Below are 21,938 nucleotides of genomic sequence, written 5' to 3'. Positions count from 1 at the left end.
CTTCTTCGTAGTCAGACCACCACCGCCACCGTTGGTCGTTTATCAGGTTACCATCGAGGCATGTAATTTGCATAATACCACCGGCAGTGGTACACATGAAAATCTTATCGGCTTTGTAGGCATTTTGCACAGACTTAGTTTCACCAATCTAGCCACTAAATACCAATAGCCAGAGCATAAGCTTGCTGAGGTAAGGAATATTCACCTGAGTGAGGGTTCAGCTTACGGCGGGGTTGGCGCCAATCGTCCTGGAATGGCAGACGCAGGTATGCCTAACACAGCCTCAACACATAAATGTTCTTGGTGGGTATTAAAACTTGTAACTCTCAGAGTCGGATATATAATGCAGTGATCTCCTGACCCGCAATTCGATGTCTAGAGGTAAGCCAGGCATCTATGATATGGCGCAAACAACCTTAACTGCGGAACCAGAGTTCTTTGACGACAACCATGGCACGGAGCATTCAAACCTCCCGCCTCCTGTGGCTGTGTCTTCATGAACGCTGGACCCATTGCAACAGCCTTGGAACGAGAAGATGTGGGCGAACAGTATTCTGAAAATGTAAAACAATCCTTTCCAGGGAGGAAAGGCAACTTCTTAACACGCTTCAATCAGAGACTCTATTCGGGACGCCACGACAAGACTTGACAAGCGTTTATCCGACTTCGTCTCCGCGGCTACCCATGATGTGCGTGAGCTCCTCGACAATAGCCGTCGAAGAGGGATAGATATTATTGAATTGCGAAAAGCGAACATTCCAAGCACCTCACCAGTGCGTCCTCCGATACTGCGCCTAGCCTCGCCGACAGAGTAAAAAATGGCTGGAAGGCAACCGCCGAGGTTGCGTACGAATACACCCAAATGCTTAATGTTATGGTGGGACAAGCTCCGGAGTATATTGTACTTGCCTACGGAGCCATCAAAATCTTGTTAGTTGTTCAGGTCAACAACGAAGAAACTCAAACGTAACGTCAAGGACTATATAGACCGAATTATGTTGAAATTCAAACTCATCGACTACCTGACTTGTTATATTCCCGCGTCAAACATTGTCATCGGAGTTACACGAGCATATAGCCTCTTTTATCGCTTTTTGGCAAAAGCAGTGAAATACTTCACCCAGAGTCGATTAAGTGAGTCAATTCGGTCGTTACGGGTACGTGCTAAGATTATTTCGAGTCAGCGGGAAACTAACGATGGTGTAGTTCTGCTGCGAGCGCTAGAGGAGTTCGAAGGGAAGTGTTGCTATCTACCATTCTTCTTTTGTACACAACTCATACTCAATGCAGGTGTCCTTATTCTCACCACCAACAGAATTGGCACTTTCGACGAGGCCTTCAAGTCACGAATCCAGCTGATAATTCACTACAAGCCCTTTACCAATGCGCTGAGACTCGAGGTCTGGCGCAAATCCTTCAGGCATCTAAGGGACCTGGGTGAGCAGGCTGTAGATTTCGAGGACCTAGACGACCACATTGACGAGCTGGCGGAACTGGAAATGAATGGGAGGGAGATTCGCAATGCGATCACGACGGCACGACATCTTGTTCAATACACTGGGCATAGATTTATATTCGAACATCTGAGGCATGTGCTCAGTTTTCGGGATAACTTTGAAAAGAATCTGAAGGAGGTATACGGTGGAATTTCGGATCGTGATATAGCAAGGGACAGTGGGCTAAGATGAACACCCCAAAAATACCATGTACCCCCGCCCTTGTATTGAGAACTCGGTTTCCACATTTGGTAATTCTTCTAGCCCAAAAATTCTCCACCAGAGGTACCACTATCCCGTCTTCCCTGCATGCTTCTCCAAAAGGCAATATCGGAAGCTAATATGTACGGCTTAAGTTAATCTTGCCGAGGCTCGAGAACTCAAAATACGCGTATTTTCTTTTTGAAGACTTTTTTCAAGCATGTTCATTTACCTTTTTCTGGGATACAATGCTCGCGCGATAGGTGACGGTAGGGATTTCAGGGTCTTGCTCCTCTTCCTCTGCTAATTGAATAGTCCTCTTCACGCGGCAAGGCGTGCCAAGGGCAACTGAGAATGGAGGAATGTCTTTCGTAACGTTTGAGCCGGCACCAATTGTGCTACCTTTTCCAATCCGAACACCAGGCAAGATAACCACGTTGGCACCAATTCAGCAGTCATCTTCGATGAAAATTGGAGATCCGAACTCCACGAACTTCTGACGGTAAATAATACTAGTATCATATCCTGCAGTCAACAGGCTGACGCCAGTGCTGATTTGGACTCTGCCACCAATAACCACGAGGCTTGTGTCCAGGACAGTCAGACTAATTATGAGATTAGCAAGCGAATATCCGTCCCGGCACGAATTAACACCTACTTCCAGTTAATAAAGCAATTTCTTCCGATAATCATATTGCAGCCGAATCTGGCATGAACGGTGGCTCCACGAAGGTGCCATCTTCGACCTTACCGCACAATTTGCGAAGTAATTCTAGTCGCTTCTCAAAAACTTGGTCGTATGGAATGGTCTTCGTATCCAGATCGTTGTAATCGCGAGTCAAGCCACGGCAGTGGTGACGTGCCTCAAGCAACTGCGGCATGTTGGGATTATACCTTGATGGTGTAAGCATTGAGATTTGATAATGATCAGTTCCTTCCAAGCGTTATACGTACATCATCCCTGAAATCATGCGCTCGTAATTCTCACATTGCGGGATACCGCGCAGATCTCGGGAAAGTTCAATGATCTCGGGACGCTTCCCGGTGGCAGCCATTATTGTGATAGGAAACGAGAAAGCTTCTAGATTGACCCCAACTCAATATTGGTTAACCATTCATTAAATAGGTACTCCGTATCATTCTAGATAGCGCCAATATTGCCTTGGTGTCAGCGATAAATTGCCGAGCACTGCCGACGGCTGTGCACGCCGTGGAATCACTTTCCAGCTTAGATATCATTGCCAGCCCGAGGTTTCTCCGCACGTCTCCGCGCGGGAATGGTTTAGAATTGTTGCTATCAGGAACACATACAAATGTGGGGATTAATGGCCCCGTTCTGCGGCCTTGCCTTCCTATTATAGGATATAAGTGGGACCTTGCTAGTTACCCAATGTGGTTGTTGCAGCAGCAGGAGGAGATCTAGAAACAACTTAGTTTATATTCAGCGAGAGATCATGGACAAGCGGTGTCACCCTATATGCCAGCGGTCTCTACAATTAGTTGATATACCGAGGCTTTTATGTATTTCGTTCCTTTGCATTAGCCTGATGGATTATGAACCCGGTTAATGCTGGCGACTGGTGTTCTCTCCGTGCTATGGCAAGAGCGTGTAGACAAGGTTACTGGATTCCCATTCTAGTAGCGGCAAAAATACGATCTTGGCGAACCTGAAGATCCGATATAATTTGGGAAAGGAAACATTGCTGCAACTCCTATGCTCATCATAGTCCGTCGTGCTGTGCAATCTCATCGTTCGAGAACCCTCCATGGAGCTTATTAAGGTAGCCATCAAATCGTCCAGATATCTCGATCACGTCTTTGAGATACTGATACGTGAGAGGTTCCTTCTTCCACTTCGCATACTGCCGAGCGGTCGTAATCACGTTCCTGATTTGTCTTCCGTTCATCTTCTCATCTTTCAAATAATCTAGATGGTCTCTCAAGTCATCAATGTCAATTTCCTCATCGGTCGACAATTTATCAAGTCTTTCGATAAAGGTCGCCCAAATACGAAACCGTTGCTGGGGACCCAGGTTAGGATCATGAAGTGCCAGTTGGATCCGAGATCGGAATGCTTCATCAAATGTGCCGACTCGATTACTGGTCAGAATTAAGATCCCTTTGTAGTACTCGAGGACTCGCAGGAATACCGACACAAGGGCGTTGCGTTCCAGATCCTCGAGGCTTCGTTGCTCAAGGAAAACATCGGCCTCATCTAACAGCACCACACAGCCCCAAATTCGCCCAAGATACAAAACAGACTCCAAGTACTTTTCGACCTGCTCTGCTTTCATGCCCACATCGCCACAGGTAACATGGTACAGGGGCTTCTCGGCGATTTCAGCCACACTCTCAGCAGTAAGGGTCTTTCCGGTTCCAGGCCCTCCGTGAAGCAGTAGTATCAGGCCGTTGCCTTTGCTAGATATCAAATCGGTTGCTTTCTCGGCATCAATCTGGCTGGCTAATAAAGCTTGAATCAACTCTTTTGACTTTCGTTCAATGACAAGGCTTTGGAATGCTTCTCGGTTCCATTTCACATCCGATATGCCATCAGCGGAGATCTCAAACCACTTCTTGAGTCTCAGATTATACCCCTTGATAAATTGGAGCCCTGGATGCAATCTGGGCGAAACGGAGTCAAATCACCAGAGTCGATCTCGACCCCAATTGCCGAGAGTTCCTAAACGCAAGAAGGTTCGGCCTCCTAATCGGCCATTTCGTATCAATGAAAGATCTTGAGTCATTCTTAGCTGAGTTAAACTTGCATATCTTTCTTGTAAACTAAAAAAGTACGGTGAAATCCTCAACTTGAAATAGAAATATAAAACCTCCCATCCTTAGCCTCCAATATCCTTGGGAGCTTGCTACACCTGTATGTATATCCGTTCCCTGGAAGACATAGAGAGCCGTCAAAAAAAGAGGTAGAATTAGATGAAGAGGGGAGGTTGGAGACAGGAACTGTAACAGCGTCCCACCATGACGAGCGGCTTTGTCTAATTTTAATATGATAATAAACATACCTCTACTGATCGACCTTCCCAAGGCCTGTTCAACATTGACACGGAGATCTACTCCCGAACTTGCGGGGAGATACAATCCCCATATTCGACTACATGTGGGGTAAGGAAGACACGGCAGTGGCTTTCAAATTGCCGAAGGGTCTACAGTACCTTGGAAGTTCATCGATAGATTGAAGTCAATTTAAGGTATAGGGTTACATTGAAGGGATCTCATCTCTACAAAAGCCACAGTGGAGACCAAGAAAATAAAGTGTGATGCTCAAACGATGGGTTGATTTTCCATCCATGTAATGATTCTATGCTATTGTACGTCACACATAACCCACTTTAGTGGGGGGTTTCAAGAAAGAAACAAAACAAGAGATTTCGGCGAGTGCAACTGACGGAGAGGCAAAAGAACGCAAGAGGCGGACCCTGCGCGCCGAGAGACAGGAAAAAGGATAGGTAGGGATCATCTCGGGGGATGATAAGAGAGGAAAAGGAAAGGGAAATAAAGAAAAGCAACAAAACACAGGCAGTAGGTCAAAAAGAGGATTCTATGGACGGAAGGCTCCCTCACGCAGTCAGGCCGCTCTCATGGTCCGAACTCCCAGTTGATGCCGGAGGGTATCGGGGCGCTAAGATCAAATATTGAAATTAGAGACCACCGCACATGGTCTCGACGATAATGCCAGTGATCTGGTAAGGATCAGCGTTGGAGGCAGGACGGCGGTCCTCGAAGTAACCCTTGCCGTCCTTGGCGACCTGGCGAGGAATACGGATGGAGCCACCGCGGTCGGCAACACCATATGAGAACTTGTCGATGTTACCGGTCTCGTGGCGACCAGTCAGACGCTTGTCGTTGCCCTCACCGTAGACGGCAATGTGCTCCTGGTGGCGGGCCTCGAACTTCTTCATGGCGGCCTCGATGGCCTTCATACCACCCTCGGCACGAGTAGCGAGGGTAGAGACGTTGGAGTGCAGACCGGCACCGTTCCAGTCACCCTCGATGGGCTTGGGCTCGAAGGAGATGCGGACACCGAATTCCTCAGCGACACGGTGGAGGATGAAGCGGGACATCCAGAGGTGGTCACCCACTAAAAGCAGATCCAGGTTAGAAGGAGAGACATTTTTTTGCAGCAGAAACTCTCATCTCAGAGAAAAGGGAAAAACTTACTGTCAATGCCGGGGCAGGGGCCGACCTGGTACTCCCACTGGGAGGGCATGACCTCAGCGTTGATACCGGAGATGTTGATACCGGCATACAGGCAGGCGCGGTAGTGAGCCTCGACGATGTCACGGCAGTAGACCTTGCCGGTACCGACACCACAGTAGTAAGGACCCTGAGCACCGGGGAAACCACCACGGGGCCAGCCGTAGGGCCAGCCATCAGTGCCGAGGAGAGTGTACTCCTGCTCGAGGCCGAACCAGAACTCCTCCTTGGCGTGGGTCTCCATCAGGCGGGCGGCATCGTGACGGTAGTTGAACTTGTTGGGGCTTCCATCGGAATCCCAGGTCTCGCAGAGAACGAGGATGTTGTCACCCTGGCGGAAGGGGTCGGGGAAGATGGCGACGGGGCGGAGGTAGACATCGGAGTTGTCACCGGGGGCCTGGCCAGTGGAGGAACCGTCGAAGTTCCACTCGGGGAGCTCCTCAACGGAGGAAACGGGCTTGGAGAGGGTCTAGATGGGGAAGAGACGGGTGATGTTAGCAATGATGTCTTGACAATTCAAGCAATCCTTCTTCCCCAATGCCTTTCTCTCTCTCTCTCTCTCTCTCTCTCTCTCACGTGATGCGGATGGTTGCAGGGTCCTCGCGTGTGGTGATCGAAAGAAGTAAAAACTCCGTGCACAGGGCTTATCGGCCCATGGCTGATACGCACGGGGCAACTCATCCCACCATCACAGCAAAAGCAAAGAAGGAGATAGGGCATTCTCCGGGGAAACCAGAGGAGTTGCAAGAGTTTCCCGAAAAAGGCAAGCAAAGAAAAGATGATGCCGGCATACCTTGGTCTTAGAGCGAGTGCCACCGCAGGAATCAATCCAGACGTACTCGGCCATCACACGACCGCGCTGGTCGAGGGACATGTACTTCAAGAGCTGTTCGACCCCATGGGAAGTCAGTATATGTATTTCCTCTCTGGCTCAACGGCCATTGTGGAAATCCAATGCATCGAGAATCAAACGCACATTCTCCGTGTTGGAGACGACAGTTGAATCGGCAGCCTATAATCCAGAAGAAACGAATCAGTTAGCACTCTGTAAAAACTCATTGTCGTTGCAAATTGGTGTTGTTGGGAGTCCAGCGGCGAAAAAGTGAGTCACCCAGCAACGAAGCCGGGAACGAGTCACGGCAATGGGAAAGAACGTACCATAATGAATGACTATGGGGTATGTGTGAGGTTGAAAACCAGGTGTGGGCTTGCAAGCAAGCAGGAACCAACAATAACAGATGGAAGAAAGGACAAGATATTCCCGAAGGAAGAGAGTGAAGAAAGACGCGATGGATGGGAAATCGCAAGAAGGGAGGGGAAGAGGGTGAGTTTTTAGATGGTGGGGGGAAACCAGGAGGGCCAGATAAAGATTTAAATTTAGTCACGCCCGCGTACAGCAGGAGTCTTTTTTGGATTTTTTGGGAGGAGGAGGGGGGGAAAGTCCAAGTGGAGTCCACTTCCATTAAGGAAAGGGAAAAAAGGAACGATTAGGAAAGGAATTAAAATGAAAAATGAAAAAATGAGGAAGCCGTGGATCAGCCACGCCTGTTTAGGTTTAGCGGTATGGTTATTACACACATTTACACCTGATATCTTACCAGCGAACCCTAGTTAAACACTTGTATACTGTATTCTGGAATTTCGTGTATGCGAAAAAGTGCCTCATAGATCTACTAACATTCTCATGCCCGACACCGGGGTCATTGAGGAAACACTTCATCCTCTACAACAATAGTACCAAAAAAATCACGCAAACAATCCTTTTTTTTCTTCTAAGTGTCCTCGTGAATCAGATTGCTTTTCCTTTTCTATATTCTCATTCAAAACGATACACCCGAGTCAAGCGCTGGTCCGGAAAAACTCAACCCTCATCTACCGATGTTCATGTCCATGTTCATCTCCAAACGCCACCCAGTTTCCCTTCCGTGTCATCATCGCCGCATCATACAAACCATACAACGACTGCGAAACCGGTCGTAACCGAGAACTTTCCAACTTCGTCACTGATCTACCTAACAAATTATACTATTAGGGCTGGCACATGCCTTTTAGCCTTCTAGATTCATTCTATTATTCATACCCGTGCTCGGTATTAGGTAGTCATGCTTCATTGATGTTCGTCACATTCTAAATTACATCGTCGCCCGATCGACCTCCGCATTCTTCCATACTCGGCTATAATATTACAGTTCAACATGTATCCAGTATACATCGCATAGCGAAAAGCTGTAATATCAATACAACAGAAAACATCGTTAGATCGCCACCCAAAACTCATCACCACAACTAAAGCACATACATAACTGACTGTACGGAGTACATGTAGTAATTCAGCCATCCGCCTTCTTTGCTTCTTCTCTCCTCCTGCCGTTTTAAAAATTTTGTCGTGATAACCGCCCTCATTCTCCGCGGCCCAATCAGCTGACAGATTCTCCGTAATAAGGCCCAGTAATATGATCAACCTCTCATCTCTCGTTGGGCCGATAAGCTGCGAAAACGCCTCCTGCCACACCTTCCAAATCAACCGATATCAATTGGATAAACTACTACACTACCCTAGTTCAACTTCTTTCTCTGTAACGCTTCGACCTCCTAGATCTGGCTTTGAATCTGGTGTTCCTCGAATCTCGTTTGTACCTCGTCCACTACTGTCCCTCTTTCCCCGGTCGCTGTCCACTCGCCAGACGCGGGAAAAGTCCGGGGGAGGGATCTCCCCGGGACTCACTCCGTTCACGCCCGTGGCGATCAGATGTCATTTTCGCGACGACGGAGAAACCACCCGCCTTGAACCTTCAAGGATAGTACCCCTGTACATACGGAGTCGACATGCACAGATAGCGGGTAGGAAATTAAGTTGCTAATTCATCTTACCAACCGACACCAGGATCTCCTTAGTCCTGGCGCATATCAGCTGCAAGGCCCGGGATGATAGTGTAGTGTCTAGTAAGTCTACATAAGACCTGGCACACACCACCTGACTATGATCTATGCGACGGGCTCTGTTCTAGAACTGCAGCTACACCGAAATCGAATAAGCAACGATCTCTTCCTTGCAAAGCTTGTAGTTCGTAGAAGGTAATCACATCGTCGAAAAGGTAATTCGCATCCTCTCGACATTCACCGGACAACCCTAAACAAGACACAAGGAGAAACGATCCCATGTCGGAGATGTGTGCGACATGATCGAACTCCTCCGCACTACTCATCGGGTATGTACCTGAGATGGGAACCCGACAGCAGTGCTAATGGCCCTTGCGCGATCCGTTATCAGAGCCCTTCCTTCCCCTTTGACACGGCGCTATTTGCCCGCGTGGCATGCGTGGCCGGTAAGATCTCTCTCTTTCCTCGGAGGTGAACAATCCAGTCTCGACCGCCTATCAGTCGGTGGTGCCGTGGCCGTTGAGATGTCGCTAGGAAAGAAAAAGCGGACTCGACCTAGTGTACCTGCAGCAATGGACAAGTATCTGTCTATAGATACATGCTGGTGGTCCACACTTTAAGTATATAGATCTGATCTAATCTCCATATACAATGACTATACACACATACTGTAGTGACAGAGATCGGGGAATACAGTATACACTATACATGTAATTCCCACACACACAATAGGAACCGCGAAACAGTAACTTACACCGTAAACTAACGATCCGCCCACTGGAGACTCTTCTGGAGACCAACTGGAGACACAGGACTCCTCAGACTCCTCCCTAGCCACCGTCTCGAGACGACGGACCCGCGAAACTCGCCGATGAATAGGTGGAGCGTGGCAAAACGTTCTCGAAACCGCCCCCCCCCCCCCGACACACCAATCATACCCAATCTGCTCTGGCCAAGCCGCTGGAACCGCCCCGACACCGGCCAAAGGTTTGGGGCTGGCGTCGGGCTTTTCAGTACGACGGTGTATGATCGGTCACGATTAGTCGCGTGAAGGGTTGGAATTTTCAATGTTTTTCCATTTGGGAAATATTATGTTGTGCGTTATCTTTTTAATTTGTTATCTGTGGGTGTTGTTTTTGTTTTACTCGGCTATGTAAGATTGGAAATCGCGCATAGAGTAATAGTATAGGCTATTTTCACACTTTTAGACGAGTAGTTATGGGTATGTATAGGATAGAAGATCTCAAGTCAAATTCACACAAACGTCAAGAAGGTTAGGCGTACTCTGGGGAACAGGGATTCTCCAGAAAATTGGCCATCAGAAAAAGTGGCGACGAGATCTGCTTCCCCCGGCTTTTCTCGAGCAAATGTAGAAAAGTCGGGGGTTTTAGGAATCGGGCTGCGACTGGGTGGCTGAGGAAAAGGGACATGATTCTCCGATCTTCAGCCCTGTCGAGGACGAATGTTTCGTACAGTCGAATACCTACGTTGTATAGTTCGAAGATGAACTATAATACTAGAATAATAATGTATACTATTCATAGCTCCGTGCTACAAGATACCAAGTATACCCCAGCCTACTACACTATGTCTCTCGGTAGGCGACTCCGAAGTAGCACAGCCCGATACTATTTCTACACACTCACAGGCGAGAGCCGCGACACAAGAATAGCAGCTGGCCAGTGAAACATGATTCACGGTGGGGCCCGTTGGTCATCGCAGGTTCGCAGCGAGTTTCAGCCGAGTCGAGACCCGGGTTCCATACGGGGCTTACGTTCATCCGGCATATGCATGTACTACTAGTATGTATGTAACTTTTAATGGTTATACAGCCCTAATGAAGGCAGTCAAAAGAGAACCAAATCAATCGGTCCAATGTCCGACAATTCAACTGTATTATCAAACAGACATGGATATTGAAATTAGACCCAGAGAAAAAAAAAACCGTGGTCAAACCAGAAAACACGGAATGGTAATGGTTCAATCACGAAAGGTCCGCGGCTGCGATCGACAGCAGCCCGAATTTCTTATCATCGCCCTCTGATTGGTGGAGAACACTCTTGACACACTGCGCTGACTAGAAACTGATTGCCCCCTCCAAGAGAACCATCACGCTGTACGCTGTACAATACCGTATGTATGGAATTAATTCATCATAGGTCTAACTCTATTACAGCGACGGAGTATACCACACCGAAGTGCATGCTTACCACCTCTTTGACGCATCTCTACAACAACCAGGGCCAGAGCTATACTTTGCTTTTCAGCTGAGTTATATGAGGCATTTGCACATCACACTCGCAAAAGTAATAACTTTCCATCCTCCACAATGCTTCACCGAACTTTTGGCGGAAGAAAGAGGGGCTGCGTTTCCCAGGCACCGCGCTTTACGGCGGAGTCCCACTGATAACAGGAACAGGCTAACGATGTCATCCGACGCACGCTGGGCCCCTCCTACCTTAGGTTATCACAAAAGCCTCAAGTAGTGGGGGGACTAGACCTTCAGATATTGATAATGCCTCGTAGTTCTAAAAGCTGGAAGGGTCTATTTGGTCAGCAGATTGCTTTGCGATTTTTTATTTCACGCGCATCTGGCGGGCTGGGTTATTACTGTGGGAGGTGTACGGTGGGATATACCTCGTATAAGACAAAAGTATACTTGATGTCGGGTTCGGTTTCTGGTCTCTCATGAACTCTCCCCGCGATCGTCACTTTCGCTGTGATCTTTAATACAGCTGCAAGGGGGCGACGTAATGATACTGAAGAAAACAGGCGCTTATCTGATGAACGGTTCTACGAGCGATAATGATGATGATGACGATGCCATATGATGTCGTCGCCACCCTGGGGTAGTAAGATCTACGGGGATCAAGCCCAAAAAGAATGGCCTGGAGGCTATTCAGCCTAGGCTCAATGGATGGAAAGTCGTCACGTTGCCTCTTCCCAGTTGAGGAGAATAATGATGTGGTGTTGCTCTTGTATACCTACGTCATGCATGATCTACGGGCTACGGGTAGAGTTTGGGACCTGGATTGACTGGGGTATTTTGAATTTCATCATTTCATGGCTCGAAAGTATACTGTACTGCTCGAGACAGTATCAATATCCTCGTCATAAACCCCTGCATATTGCTCGAATTGAGAGGCATCTCACTGCATACCGCGAAATTTCGCATATGACACGGCATGGCTTTGGGTGTTGGGATAACCTTCCTGCAGGGGTCGGAAAGCTAGTCGCAGACCCGCATGAGACGCATTTCGCGAATTCCACGATTGTTTGGGGTATTCAATGCGGGCATGTACGCTTCGTCATAGTTTCGGCCTTGCAGTCGAGTCGATTGTCGCTAAACTTTCGCCAGTGTCCTGGCAGGATGTTTCTCACCATGCCGAAAGTCTGAGCAGCGGCTGCTCGCAGGTCCAGCCCAGCCCAGCAATGACTGAGAACGTAACACATGGTCAAAGAACTAGCAAGGGTATCTAGGCCTAGATTCAAGACACCCTCCTGTCCCGGAATCCTCGGCTGGTCAGCCTCACCCGCTGCCGGCCCGCTGCCGCAGCCAACGCAGGACCCACTCGACCAGGATCCCCAGGTCCTGCGAGATCTCCAGAACCCTGGCGATCTTCTCATGCATATCCTGCAGTTTCGGCCCAGCGGCGTCTGTCCCTTGCATCTCTGTATCGACGCCGTCACCACCTTGCCCTTTCAGCTCGGCCATATCAACGATCGAAATACGCCCGTTGAGGCCAACCTCAAAACAGATCGATACTTGCACTGGCTCACGCTCAGCATTCTCCACGTTGTTACTGGAGTCTGTGACAAGAAGCATCAGGGCCGGCGCTTGGCCAATTTGTGTTCGTAGAGTCACGTCCACCCTGACGTCGTCCGAATAATCCTCGCTGTGGAATGGAGAAGCATTGGAAGCGACAGTTGCGAAGGCGGTTGAGAAACCATCACCAAGTAGGGCACTCAACTTCTCCTCATTGGGGTCGTCGTTGCTGAGCATGATAATGTCACTTTGACCCGAAAAGGATAGCTCTTGGCTGGGGGGAACAGAGGGGGCGACCGATGCCCTATTTGAAGGTTCTCGCTTATCATCCTTACTCTTAGTAGAGCTACCAGTGATTTTTCGTATCAAATTTGCCAACAAAGCATATTGACGGAAGAACTGAACTCCGTTAGTACTGTAAATAAGCTCAAAAGAGGAGGCATGCATACTGGAAGAATATCGGCGATTTGTCGAGGGTGGGAGAATGGGAGTTCACGGATCGTGCGGCCAGCAACAGACTCGAATGCTTGGAAAGTGTAGTTGTGATAATTCGTGCAGGCTGTGCCGGTCGAATCAAAGGTCTGTACCGACATCCGGCGCTTCTTCCGGCCAGGCTGCGGTGTAGAATCTAATTGTGACGCTTCCGAGGTCAGAAGATTGTCATACGTTACCATCTTAAACTCTTGTGGTAGCTGCATTCCCAGATGGCGGTAGATCTCGGACGCTGCAAAAATGGGAACCTCAAGAGGAGGGTCAAGCTTCGCAACGAAACGTCGGTTTGGAGGTGTCGATTCCAGCATACTAGAATCCAGAGCCATTGGGTCAGGGTGATTACCATGAGATAATCGCATGGTCTGAGGAGGGTCGAGCCAGTTCACTGTCTCTGTAGGGCCGAGGCCGGGTGCCGAGTCGCCGTTTTGGCTGCTGGTCAAGACTTCGGTTCCTAGCCATTCTTTCGAAATGCGGAGGGATGGATACCCCTCTTCACATTCGATCATAACGGTCCATATCTTCTGCTGTTCATCTGACTCATTTTGGTGTTGGGATTGATCGACTGCCATCGCATCGGGTGAGATCTTCTTCTGCTTGGCGTCCAAGACCTTGGCCTGTTCGACAAAGTATTCCAGACCGAGACCAATTCGGGTTCCCTTGTGCATGCTTGGGCGTCCAACGACTCCTGCACAGAGGTGCTCGTAGTCGCCGCCGTATTTCCCGCTCTTTCCTTCTTCTGACCAAACCCGCTTGAGATTCTCCTCCAGGCCTTCTAGAGCTTCGAAACAGTTGACCTCTTGACTGAGCTTGTCGAGCTTTGCGAGCCAGTGTAGATTCTCATGGAACCCTTGAAGGGATCTCCATCTCCCGTGATCGACGTCCTCAAGCGGCTGTGCAAGATTCCGCTTCAGAACCGCAGAAGCTTCATCTCGACGCTCGCCTTCTGTACACTCCGGGGTCGCATATCGCAAGCTAACATTTTTGACAACATCGTGACTAGCGTAGAATTCGATTTCCAAGTCGACAAAATTTCCGGCAATATTGATATCATTGTCTTGCCAGATCGACTCGAATCCCTCGAGTCGACTTAGTCGTTCAATTCCTTCCCGGGATACACCTCTGCCCGCGACGCGCGCTCGAAGGCACTGGACCACTTCCTGAATCCGGTGCTTCTGTTCCTCGTCGTTATCGCGCCCCACCCCGCCAAGCTTGACGCCCTGCATCCCCAACGTCTGGATATCGTTCTCGTTCATGCTGGGTCCGACAAGGCCGTCGTGAACTACAGCTGAGGGGCTGATACCAGTGTAACCGCCGAGTGCGAGAAGTGCTGATGGGGAGCTGAAATTGACCGTGTCGTCAACGGCGCTTGTCACAGCAAGAGGTGTGGCATACTGATGTGAAGATACGCTGAGGTGTGTTGCATGGCCAGGTCCCGAGGCCGACGGGGTTCGTGTTGAGGGTGATTTATGAGCGATTGATCGCAGGGGTGCGGAGGTTGGATGTGGAGAAGAGGTGAGATGAGTTGGCGTTGCGCCGGGTTTGGCTGATGGAGTTGCCATGGTCAGAGTCGCAAAGCAGGGACAGGGTGTGTCGATAATGAACGAAGGTATCTAAATCTGGAGGATACTAATAATCCCAGAGTGGGGTATGCAATTGGACTTGGGTATCCTTGGATGCGCAAACAGCCAATCAATCATGCGCAAGTGCTAGCTTCAGGAGTACACCGTGTGAGGATGGTCGGGAAGACTTGTGAATCGAACTTTGGCATTGACCAGCAGCCGCCTCACTCAGCCCCAACCGTCACTAACACTGCAATGGACAGGCGCAAAGCTGCCTTAAGGTCGTCAAGTCGCCTTGAAGTTGACATCCAACAACAAGGCCTCTCACGTGAACGGTTTTTGGAGAAGTCCGTACTCACCGCCTTCTAGGCCGCCTTGATCTGCACGATGACCGAATGACGGAGCTTCGGAGCTCTAGGAACCTCACTTGTTCGAATTCCGAATTTCCTGCAAGACTCTAGGGCCTTTCAGAGATAGAAAAATGTTTGCAACTAGGTCAATTGGCCGACAGGCCTTGAGAATTCCCCGGTGGACACAGGCTCGCTTTGTGTCTTCACTTGAGGGCAACCCTCACATCGTATGTAAATCCCCAAAAGTATCAACACACCTTTATTACATGCTAATCAAGAAACAGTATGTGTTCCCGAACCAAGGATCAAATAACTCTCATATACTATCGCTTCTGTCTTCCGAGCCCGTCAATCCAGATCTTGCTATTGGAGTCACCAGTCAATTACCGCCTACGCCAGACTCACTCAGAGAGAACCCCAAGTTCCTTGGCATTCTTCAAGAAGTCTTTGCCAAACATGCACATGAAGATCCAGACGCACAGTCTCAAGCGCAGGTCATGGTTTCAACAGCAGGAGCGAACCTCTACACTGGCGGTGTCCTGATGCCCAACCAACGAAACAGAAGGCGCACTGAAGCAGGTGACTCTAGCGGTGGAGCTAGCGGTCAGGGCGGTGCTGGTGGTGCTGGCAAGGGCGGTTGGATTCATATTTCAGACAACAGACGACCCCCGAGTTTGGACGAATTGCATGGTACGGCACTGATGTGGTCAGCGAGGATAAGATATCAGCTAATCTTTGTCCAGGCCCGAGGATATCTTTGGCAGTCTCGAGGTTGATGGGCATGGTCAATTTGTTGGCGGCGACGGCAAATACCAAAGTAGTGGTATGTTGCGAATAGCTCCTGGCGTTAACTCCCAACGTTCTTTCAAGCTGACCGTATCCATTGCAGGCACCTACAGAATGGTCACTCGAGATGGAATGTAAGTCTGTCTCAGGACATGTTAAGGGCTCTGTGATTATATTAGGGGTTGCTAATTTGTGAGATAGTTTGGGACTGACCCCCTTCCTCAGAGAGAAGCTTGTCCAGCGCCTTCGGGAATTGGACAACCAATAAGCTGCTCTTCCATACCTACCTGCTTCAATTGAAGTTCCCTGTACAATAGTGTATCATCCGACTTCCATCCCAATGAATATCATGACATTGTAGCCTCGACAGGCTATGAGAATATATAAATTTGAAATGTCTCCTATATTGTCCATAGCTCACTAGGTTTGGATCTTAAGTTACTTGGTTCCAAGTCAGGGTCTAATTGGGGTGTCTAGAGGTGGAGAGCCCTCCTTGGCACCTCAGATATATATCCGAGGTCTACCCGCCTGGTGTAACATCCATCCTATTCTATTCTACAAGAGAACCTTGAAACACAATTCAACCCATGGATACCTCCTGATTCTTCGAAATTTCTAGTTATTTTTTGAAAAAATTCGTAATTCGCTGTGATCCGTCTGGTGGTTTGGACCCTCCAGCCTTCCTCATCGGCTTGTTATGAGTAGCACTGCGCGCTTTCGACTTTTGCGGCGAGGGCGAGACTCCGGGTTGATGGACCTTTTGTTTTTTGCTTTCGTTATCAGGACTCGCCATTTCTGGCGTATGCTCCCTCTTCGTGCCTTGTGCAGCGAATTCGTCTTTCTCTTCATCCTTTTCATTCTTTATACCGGGTTCCTTCTTGGCAGACGTCTCTTTCGCCTTGGCATTAGCGAAGAAATTGGCAATGTTGCTCTTGTTTTCTTTGCTGTTAACTGGGATGATGAAATCCGGCGAATTGTTGCCCACTTTCCCAACTTCCTTGGAGACGGGGTAGCACTCGAGCTCGCCCTCATAAGGTTTCAAAATGGACTGCAGTTCCTTCGACCAGGTCTTTCGGCTAGGATCGAGCCATGTTCTCATCTCTTCACTTCCATAGTCCATGATCACGGGCATCCTGTCATGGAGGAATGTCAGATAAGAGTTTGAGGATGTTGTAATCACGGTGTACGTGTACAGCTTCTCGTCCGAGTCTGTGGAACACAAATTAGCCTCAATCCCAGATCTGAACCAAAGGCCCAAAGAAAAGAAGGAAAAATAGCAGATTGAAATTTACCTTCGTATTTAACGCAGTCCCATAGTCCAGCAAAACACATCAGATCACCGTCCTTACGCCGAACGAAGTGGGGGACTTTCTCTTTGCCCCCTGGCCCCTTCTTCAGCCACTCGTAGAAGCCCTGGCAAATGACAAGACATCGCTTGCGCTGTTTCATAGTCGTCCACATACCACAATTCTCAATTAAGGAGTCATCGCGGCAATTGATTGTTCGCATCATAGAACCGTAGTCTGGCTTTCGCTTTGTCCAGAATGGGATGAGGCCCCATTTCATACTCTGAAGCTTGTATTTGGGATGCGCAGCAGATGATGTGTCGTCAGCTTTCTTATCATCTTGATCATCTGGTTCTGTGACGTTCTCATTCTGCTCTTGACGTGCCCCCGTGTCTTGCTCGGTGCGAGTCTTGTGGTCAGGGATGTCGGCACGGTAGATTGCGCCAAAGTTGCCCGGCGCAAAGTTGTATGTTTCGCGGACTTCTTCATCATCTGGAGCGTCATCTACTTGCATGCCTCGCTCTTGAAGCTGTTGTCGGATGTACGCCAAGCGCTGTGGATCATCGGTTAGTCGCGCCTTTGGGTATGGGACAAGCCAGCCAGAAGGACTCACCACGCCCAATGCGTAGCGTCCACACATGGTAGAGGAAATCAGGATAGATGAGAATGACTGCCTCTCGGTCTATAAATGTCACTGATGTGCAATTGTGAGCTTCGTTCCAGGGGAATACGAACAGGCAACAGATGGGAGTTACAAAGTGATCCTAGCGACGTCATTGGGCCAAGACCGCCGTAGCGGAAAAACGGAGCGCGGTCAATTCCATCTTCACCAACTCCAACAACCACTTCATAAACCTCCCCGCGACCGATCGACCCGCCTGTTACTTTTCGATATCATCAAGTGTCCTACCTTTTCCATTGAATAGATACCAACGAAGTCAATGTTTCGCGCAGCCTCGCGGCGCGCCAGCGCCCAAGCTCAAAAGCTCGCACAAGCACAGCGCCAACCCTGGACACGATCAATATACAGCAACAATGGCCGACCAGCTCTGCGCCCACGATGCAACAATATCAATTCCAATCTCTTCACCATCCCTCATACCCGCCACCTCACCATCGGCCAGAAGATTCGCCTGAAATACCGCGAAGCCTCCAAGGGCGTTTTCCGCAAGAACCCGGTCTTGCTACCATTAGCCATATTCTCTGTGATCGGCGGTATCGCCGTCTTCGCATACGTCTCCTACGTGGAAGTCACTCGTGTCCAACCTCAGTATCACAAGTTCCCCCAGCCTGTCACCGACCAGCTACGCACGGCTGTGTACTATACCGAGATCGATCTGAACCCGCCCAAGGCTTTGAAGGCGTATAAGGAGGCACTCCGGATCGCTGCGGAGATGGGTATGCACCCTTTCTCGGATGAGGTGCTGGGAATTAAGCTGCAGGTCGCGATGATGCTGGAGAAGTCTGGGTTGGTCAATCCTGCGGTTGAGGTGCTGGAGCGGACGAAGACGGAAGCCTTGAAATGGATCGAGGAAGGTCGCAAGGCGGAATCTGCACCCGGGGATGCGGCGAAGGCGGCACAAGTCCCTGTGAAGACGAACACCTCATCAGAGATTGCCCAGATCAATGCAGACGACCTGCAAGATGCAGAGAAGAAATTGAAGGAGATGCAAGAGTTTGAAGCGAAGCAGCGTGACCGGGCCCTAAAGAAGGTTGTCGGTATAGAGATGAAGCTCGCCGAGTTATACGCAAGCGAGTATATCCAAGACGAGAAGAAGGCCGAGGATGCCCAAGTCGCTGCCGTGGAGCTGTGCCTGAAAGAAATGCACCGTCGGCAAAAGTTGGGCCTGCCTGTTGGTGGAGGGGCAGCCGGTGAAGGAGATAGCGAGGCATGGCTGAACATCACCGAGATTGCGACAGCACTGGCCGAGCTTGCGGACACTTACACCGCAAAGGACCGCAGCGAGCTTGCCTTGCCCTTGTACCTACGCGCACTGGAAATGATCCGCGTCACAGAGGGCGACTCGCCCTCTTGCAAACAGGTTGTGCTGCTGAACAGTGTTGCCAGCGCCATGGCGGGCCAAGCACAGGTTCCGGCAAAACCCCGTCCTCAAGAGAAGCAGACTGCCTCGCGAGAGCAGACTATCGACGCTGCTCGGCAATGGGCTCAGAAAGCTATTGATGTCGCTGCGCGAATCCAGCCGCCTGTGCGCAACGAGGAGTGTGATATGACTTGTGTGGCTGCAACTTATAATCTAGGTGAAATTGCAGAACTACAGAATAAGCCTGACGTGGCTCAGCAGCGCTATGCGGAGGCCAAGTCGCTAGCACAGGGCTTGGGTTACGAGGAGGGTGTCTCTATGGCTGACGAGGCCTTGAAGAGACTCAAAAATTAGGCATGACCGCGCATAGTGTACATTATGATCATGTAGAATCCTACCTCAATCTATATATATGCGGGACATCCTGTCAGTAGATCATCTCTGTCCGCGCCAATTAGCCAGGTTCTAAGACAGGCCTGGGGCAATGCCACGGGGAACCTTGCGATCAAGTTTAGATCCATGTCGGAACCGCTTTATCACGGGCACGTAGGTACATGGACACGACGAGGGAGGAGTCCGTGGCCAAGAAGTCAAAATGAACGTTACAATGAGGGCATAGCAATACGACAACATTTTACGGGGTGCATCACACCCAATTTACGCAATGGCAACATGGGTGAAGAAAAAATAGGAAACATTTTGATGCCTTATGTGGTATTAGAACATCACACACCGTCACAAGATTCCAGACATTCGATTTAAACGGTGAATCAAGCTAGACATGTCAGAAAACCTCCTGAGGCCGAGAAACTTCCCTCGACCGCAAGGAGTGCTTCATTGCTCGTGGCTCATACATCCCAAACCAAACCAATGCCCATCTTGTTTTGGTTTTGAACTTTTTTTTGATTCCTGACGATAGATCAAAAAGAGGCCTCCTCCTTTCTCCGCATTCGCTCACTACCAATCAGCACACCCATTTACGCCCGAGACATAACACCCCAGGCACGGATCTTGTTGTCGGTGTAACCGGCGAACAGGGTCTGGCCGTCGGCGGACCAGGCGAGGGAGATACACTCGGGGTCGCGGGACTTCTTGCCCTTCTCGACGTACTCGGGCTTGAGCTCATCAACCTTGCTCTTCTTCTCGAGGTCGAAGATGGTGATGGAGCTGCTGGTGGCAGCGCACAGCCAGTAGCGGTTGGGGGAGAAGACGAGAGCGTGGATCTCATCGCCGGCGTGCAGGGAGTAGAGGTGCTTGGACTCGTTCAGGTCCCAGAGCATGGTGGTACCGTCCTTGCCACCGGAGGCGCAGAGGGATCCATCGGGAGAGATGGTGACGGTGTTGATGTAGCCGGTGTGACCGATGTGATCGGTCTGCAGGCGGCAGGAAGCGAGCTCCCAAACCTAGATCGTGGAGAAAAATTGTCAGCATCACTGAAACTCGTCCAAGTTCATGTGTGATATCAGGTCAAAGAAAAATTTTTCTCTCGTCTTCAAACTCAAGACCAAAAACAGGCATTGAATTTGGGATTCCATCAGGCATTGGGTGAATGGTTGTCTCATAGCCGCCGAGGGCTCTGAAGTAGCAAATACGTAAAAGATGCAAACATCATGTGGGAATGGAGTGATAAAACTGGGGGGATTTCGACTATCGAAAGGCGAATTGGAGATGTAGCGTACCTTGACGAGCTTGTCCCAGCCAGCGGAGACGATGACGGGGTTCTGGGGGTTGGGGCTGAAGCGAACGCAGGAGACCCACTCGGTGTGGCCCTTGTCGGTGATGGTGAACTTGCAGTCACCGAGGGTGTTCCACAGCTTGATGGTGCGGTCACGGGAACCGGAGACGATCTGGCGGTTGTCGGCGGAGAACGAGACGGACAGAACGTCGTTGGTGTGGCCGACGAAAGTGCGGGTGGTGTTGCCGGTAGCGAGCTCCCACAGGCGGAGAGACTTGTCCCAAGAGGCGGACAGAGCGTAGGCACCGTCGGAGGAGATCACCTATATGCGATAATAGACCCGCGGTCAGCCAAAGCGCTCCCATACATTTCTCTCGATCCTTCACGACGATTTCGTTTCTTTCCACCATCCAATGGACGCTTCCAATATCCTTGTCGAGATCAACAGGGGGAGTGAGATTCGAAGACATACACAGTCGGAAACGATGTGCGAGTGGCCCTCCAGGCTGCGCTTGGGGTAGCCGTAAGCCTGCTCATCGCGGGTAAGGTTCCAGATGATCAGGGTCTTGTCGCGGGAACCGGACAGCAGCATGTTGGGGCTAAAAGCCGAAATCAAAAGTCAGACGTGCGAACTTGGATGCGAAAAATTGGAGCATTTGGCTCTTACTTCTCCAGAGAGGTGGCGAGGGAGGTAACCCAGCCATTGTGGCCCTCGAGGGTGCCGCGAAGAACCAACTGCTCAGCCATGATGGGAGTGAGACGATGAAGGAGAGAGGATTGGCGGAGTAGGTCGTTGACGCTGGGGAGATAAAATCGCAGAGGGAGGAGGTTGGCTGCGTGCCCGCTCAAGCCCTAAACCCGGTTGGCTGCCAGCTTGTGTGGTTCCGCCGTGCCCTAACCATAAGCGAAGGTCATGTGATGGATGACTGGTCCAGCTGTTTGTATACTTCGGAGCATCAATACTAATGCTAGTTGAATGGTTTCATTATTGATTACTTCAATAATTATGATACTTGTTGTTTTCAGAAGACATGCAACTCTTCTGAGTTTCGAGTCTATGTTCCAAGATACCGTCATCTGGCCGATCATCTTTCATTTGACGACAGTTTATCAACCACAAGCCGAATTACAGCTTGATTCAATCTAATGAAAATGATCCAGAATTCGAGTCTGAATTTCAGAAGTATTCTTCA

General features: G+C 49.8%; 9 protein-coding genes across 9 annotated transcripts; 3 read left to right on the top strand and 6 right to left on the bottom strand.

The window, feature by feature from the left end:
* Nucleotides 1-995: 995 nt before the first annotated feature.
* N7473_002253 (uncharacterized protein) lies at nucleotides 996-1,688 on the top strand (the record flags this gene model as incomplete). The annotated part of the gene is made up of 2 exons (XM_057148193.1): nucleotides 996-1,134; nucleotides 1,207-1,688. The coding sequence occupies 2 exons, from the start codon at nucleotides 996-998 to the stop codon at nucleotides 1,686-1,688; spliced, it is 621 nt and encodes a 206-aa protein (XP_057011847.1).
* Nucleotides 1,689-2,386: 698 nt separating this feature from the next.
* Nucleotides 2,387-2,752, bottom strand: N7473_002252 (uncharacterized protein; the record flags this gene model as incomplete). The annotated part of the gene is made up of 2 exons (XM_057148192.1): nucleotides 2,387-2,591; nucleotides 2,652-2,752. The coding sequence occupies 2 exons, from the start codon at nucleotides 2,750-2,752 to the stop codon at nucleotides 2,387-2,389; spliced, it is 306 nt and encodes a 101-aa protein (XP_057011846.1).
* Nucleotides 2,753-3,418: 666 nt separating this feature from the next.
* N7473_002251 (uncharacterized protein) lies at nucleotides 3,419-4,753 on the bottom strand (the record flags this gene model as incomplete). Its single annotated transcript, XM_057148191.1, has 2 exons — nucleotides 3,419-4,291; nucleotides 4,718-4,753. The coding sequence occupies 2 exons, from the start codon at nucleotides 4,751-4,753 to the stop codon at nucleotides 3,419-3,421; spliced, it is 909 nt and encodes a 302-aa protein (XP_057011845.1).
* A 600-nt stretch (nucleotides 4,754-5,353) lies between these two features.
* glnA (glutamate--ammonia ligase) lies at nucleotides 5,354-7,070 on the bottom strand (the record flags this gene model as incomplete). The annotated part of the gene is made up of 5 exons (XM_057148190.1): nucleotides 5,354-5,793; nucleotides 5,874-6,378; nucleotides 6,703-6,795; nucleotides 6,886-6,921; nucleotides 7,068-7,070. The coding sequence occupies 5 exons, from the start codon at nucleotides 7,068-7,070 to the stop codon at nucleotides 5,354-5,356; spliced, it is 1,077 nt and encodes a 358-aa protein (XP_057011844.1).
* A 5,248-nt stretch (nucleotides 7,071-12,318) lies between these two features.
* Nucleotides 12,319-14,606, bottom strand: N7473_002249 (RNA polymerase II mediator complex middle subunit MED1; the record flags this gene model as incomplete). The annotated part of the gene is made up of 2 exons (XM_057148189.1): nucleotides 12,319-12,954; nucleotides 13,005-14,606. 2 exons carry the CDS (start codon nucleotides 14,604-14,606, stop codon nucleotides 12,319-12,321), a joined length of 2,238 nt encoding a protein of 745 aa, XP_057011843.1.
* A 481-nt stretch (nucleotides 14,607-15,087) lies between these two features.
* N7473_002248 (uncharacterized protein) lies at nucleotides 15,088-16,010 on the top strand (the record flags this gene model as incomplete). The annotated part of the gene is made up of 5 exons (XM_057148188.1): nucleotides 15,088-15,183; nucleotides 15,241-15,662; nucleotides 15,700-15,779; nucleotides 15,846-15,876; nucleotides 15,944-16,010. 5 exons carry the CDS (start codon nucleotides 15,088-15,090, stop codon nucleotides 16,008-16,010), a joined length of 696 nt encoding a protein of 231 aa, XP_057011842.1.
* A 351-nt stretch (nucleotides 16,011-16,361) lies between these two features.
* On the bottom strand, nucleotides 16,362-17,668 carry N7473_002247 (SOS response-associated peptidase; the record flags this gene model as incomplete). The annotated part of the gene is made up of 3 exons (XM_057148187.1): nucleotides 16,362-16,951; nucleotides 17,035-17,581; nucleotides 17,642-17,668. 3 exons carry the CDS (start codon nucleotides 17,666-17,668, stop codon nucleotides 16,362-16,364), a joined length of 1,164 nt encoding a protein of 387 aa, XP_057011841.1.
* A 301-nt stretch (nucleotides 17,669-17,969) lies between these two features.
* N7473_002246 (TPR domain protein) lies at nucleotides 17,970-19,424 on the top strand (the record flags this gene model as incomplete). Its single annotated transcript, XM_057148186.1, has 1 exon — nucleotides 17,970-19,424. One exon carries the CDS (start codon nucleotides 17,970-17,972, stop codon nucleotides 19,422-19,424), a length of 1,455 nt encoding a protein of 484 aa, XP_057011840.1.
* Nucleotides 19,425-19,747: 323 nt separating this feature from the next.
* cpcB (40S ribosomal protein RACK1) lies at nucleotides 19,748-21,583 on the bottom strand. Its single transcript, XM_057148185.1, has 4 exons — nucleotides 21,413-21,583; nucleotides 21,218-21,344; nucleotides 20,750-21,067; nucleotides 19,748-20,473 (listed from the first exon to the last, which is right to left on the bottom strand). Exons 1-4 carry the CDS (start codon nucleotides 21,490-21,492, stop codon nucleotides 20,048-20,050), a joined length of 951 nt encoding a protein of 316 aa, XP_057011839.1. The 5' UTR covers nucleotides 21,493-21,583; the 3' UTR covers nucleotides 19,748-20,047.
* Nucleotides 21,584-21,938: the final 355 nt, after the last annotated feature.

Source organism: Penicillium subrubescens, assembly GCF_028828155.1.
Source record: "Penicillium subrubescens strain IBT 31985 chromosome Unknown utg000002l_segment0_segment0, whole genome shotgun sequence".
In the NCBI taxonomy this organism is placed as follows: Eukaryota; Fungi; Ascomycota; class Eurotiomycetes; order Eurotiales; family Aspergillaceae; genus Penicillium; species Penicillium subrubescens.
This window is presented reverse-complemented; position numbering and strand designations above follow the sequence as displayed.

Excerpts from the sequence above, each read along its gene's own strand:
- cpcB (XM_057148185.1), bottom strand. The coding sequence starts at position 21,492 with ATGGCTGAGCAGTTGGTTCTTCGCGGCACCCTCGAGGGCCACAATGGC. Across the intron at positions 21,345-21,412 it reads CTCGCCACCTCTCTGGAGAA|CCCCAACATGCTGCTGTCCG; the intron begins GTAAGAGCCAAA and ends TTCGGCTTTTAG. Across the intron at positions 20,474-20,749 it reads GCTGGGACAAGCTCGTCAAG|GTTTGGGAGCTCGCTTCCTG; the intron begins GTACGCTACATC and ends TCCACGATCTAG.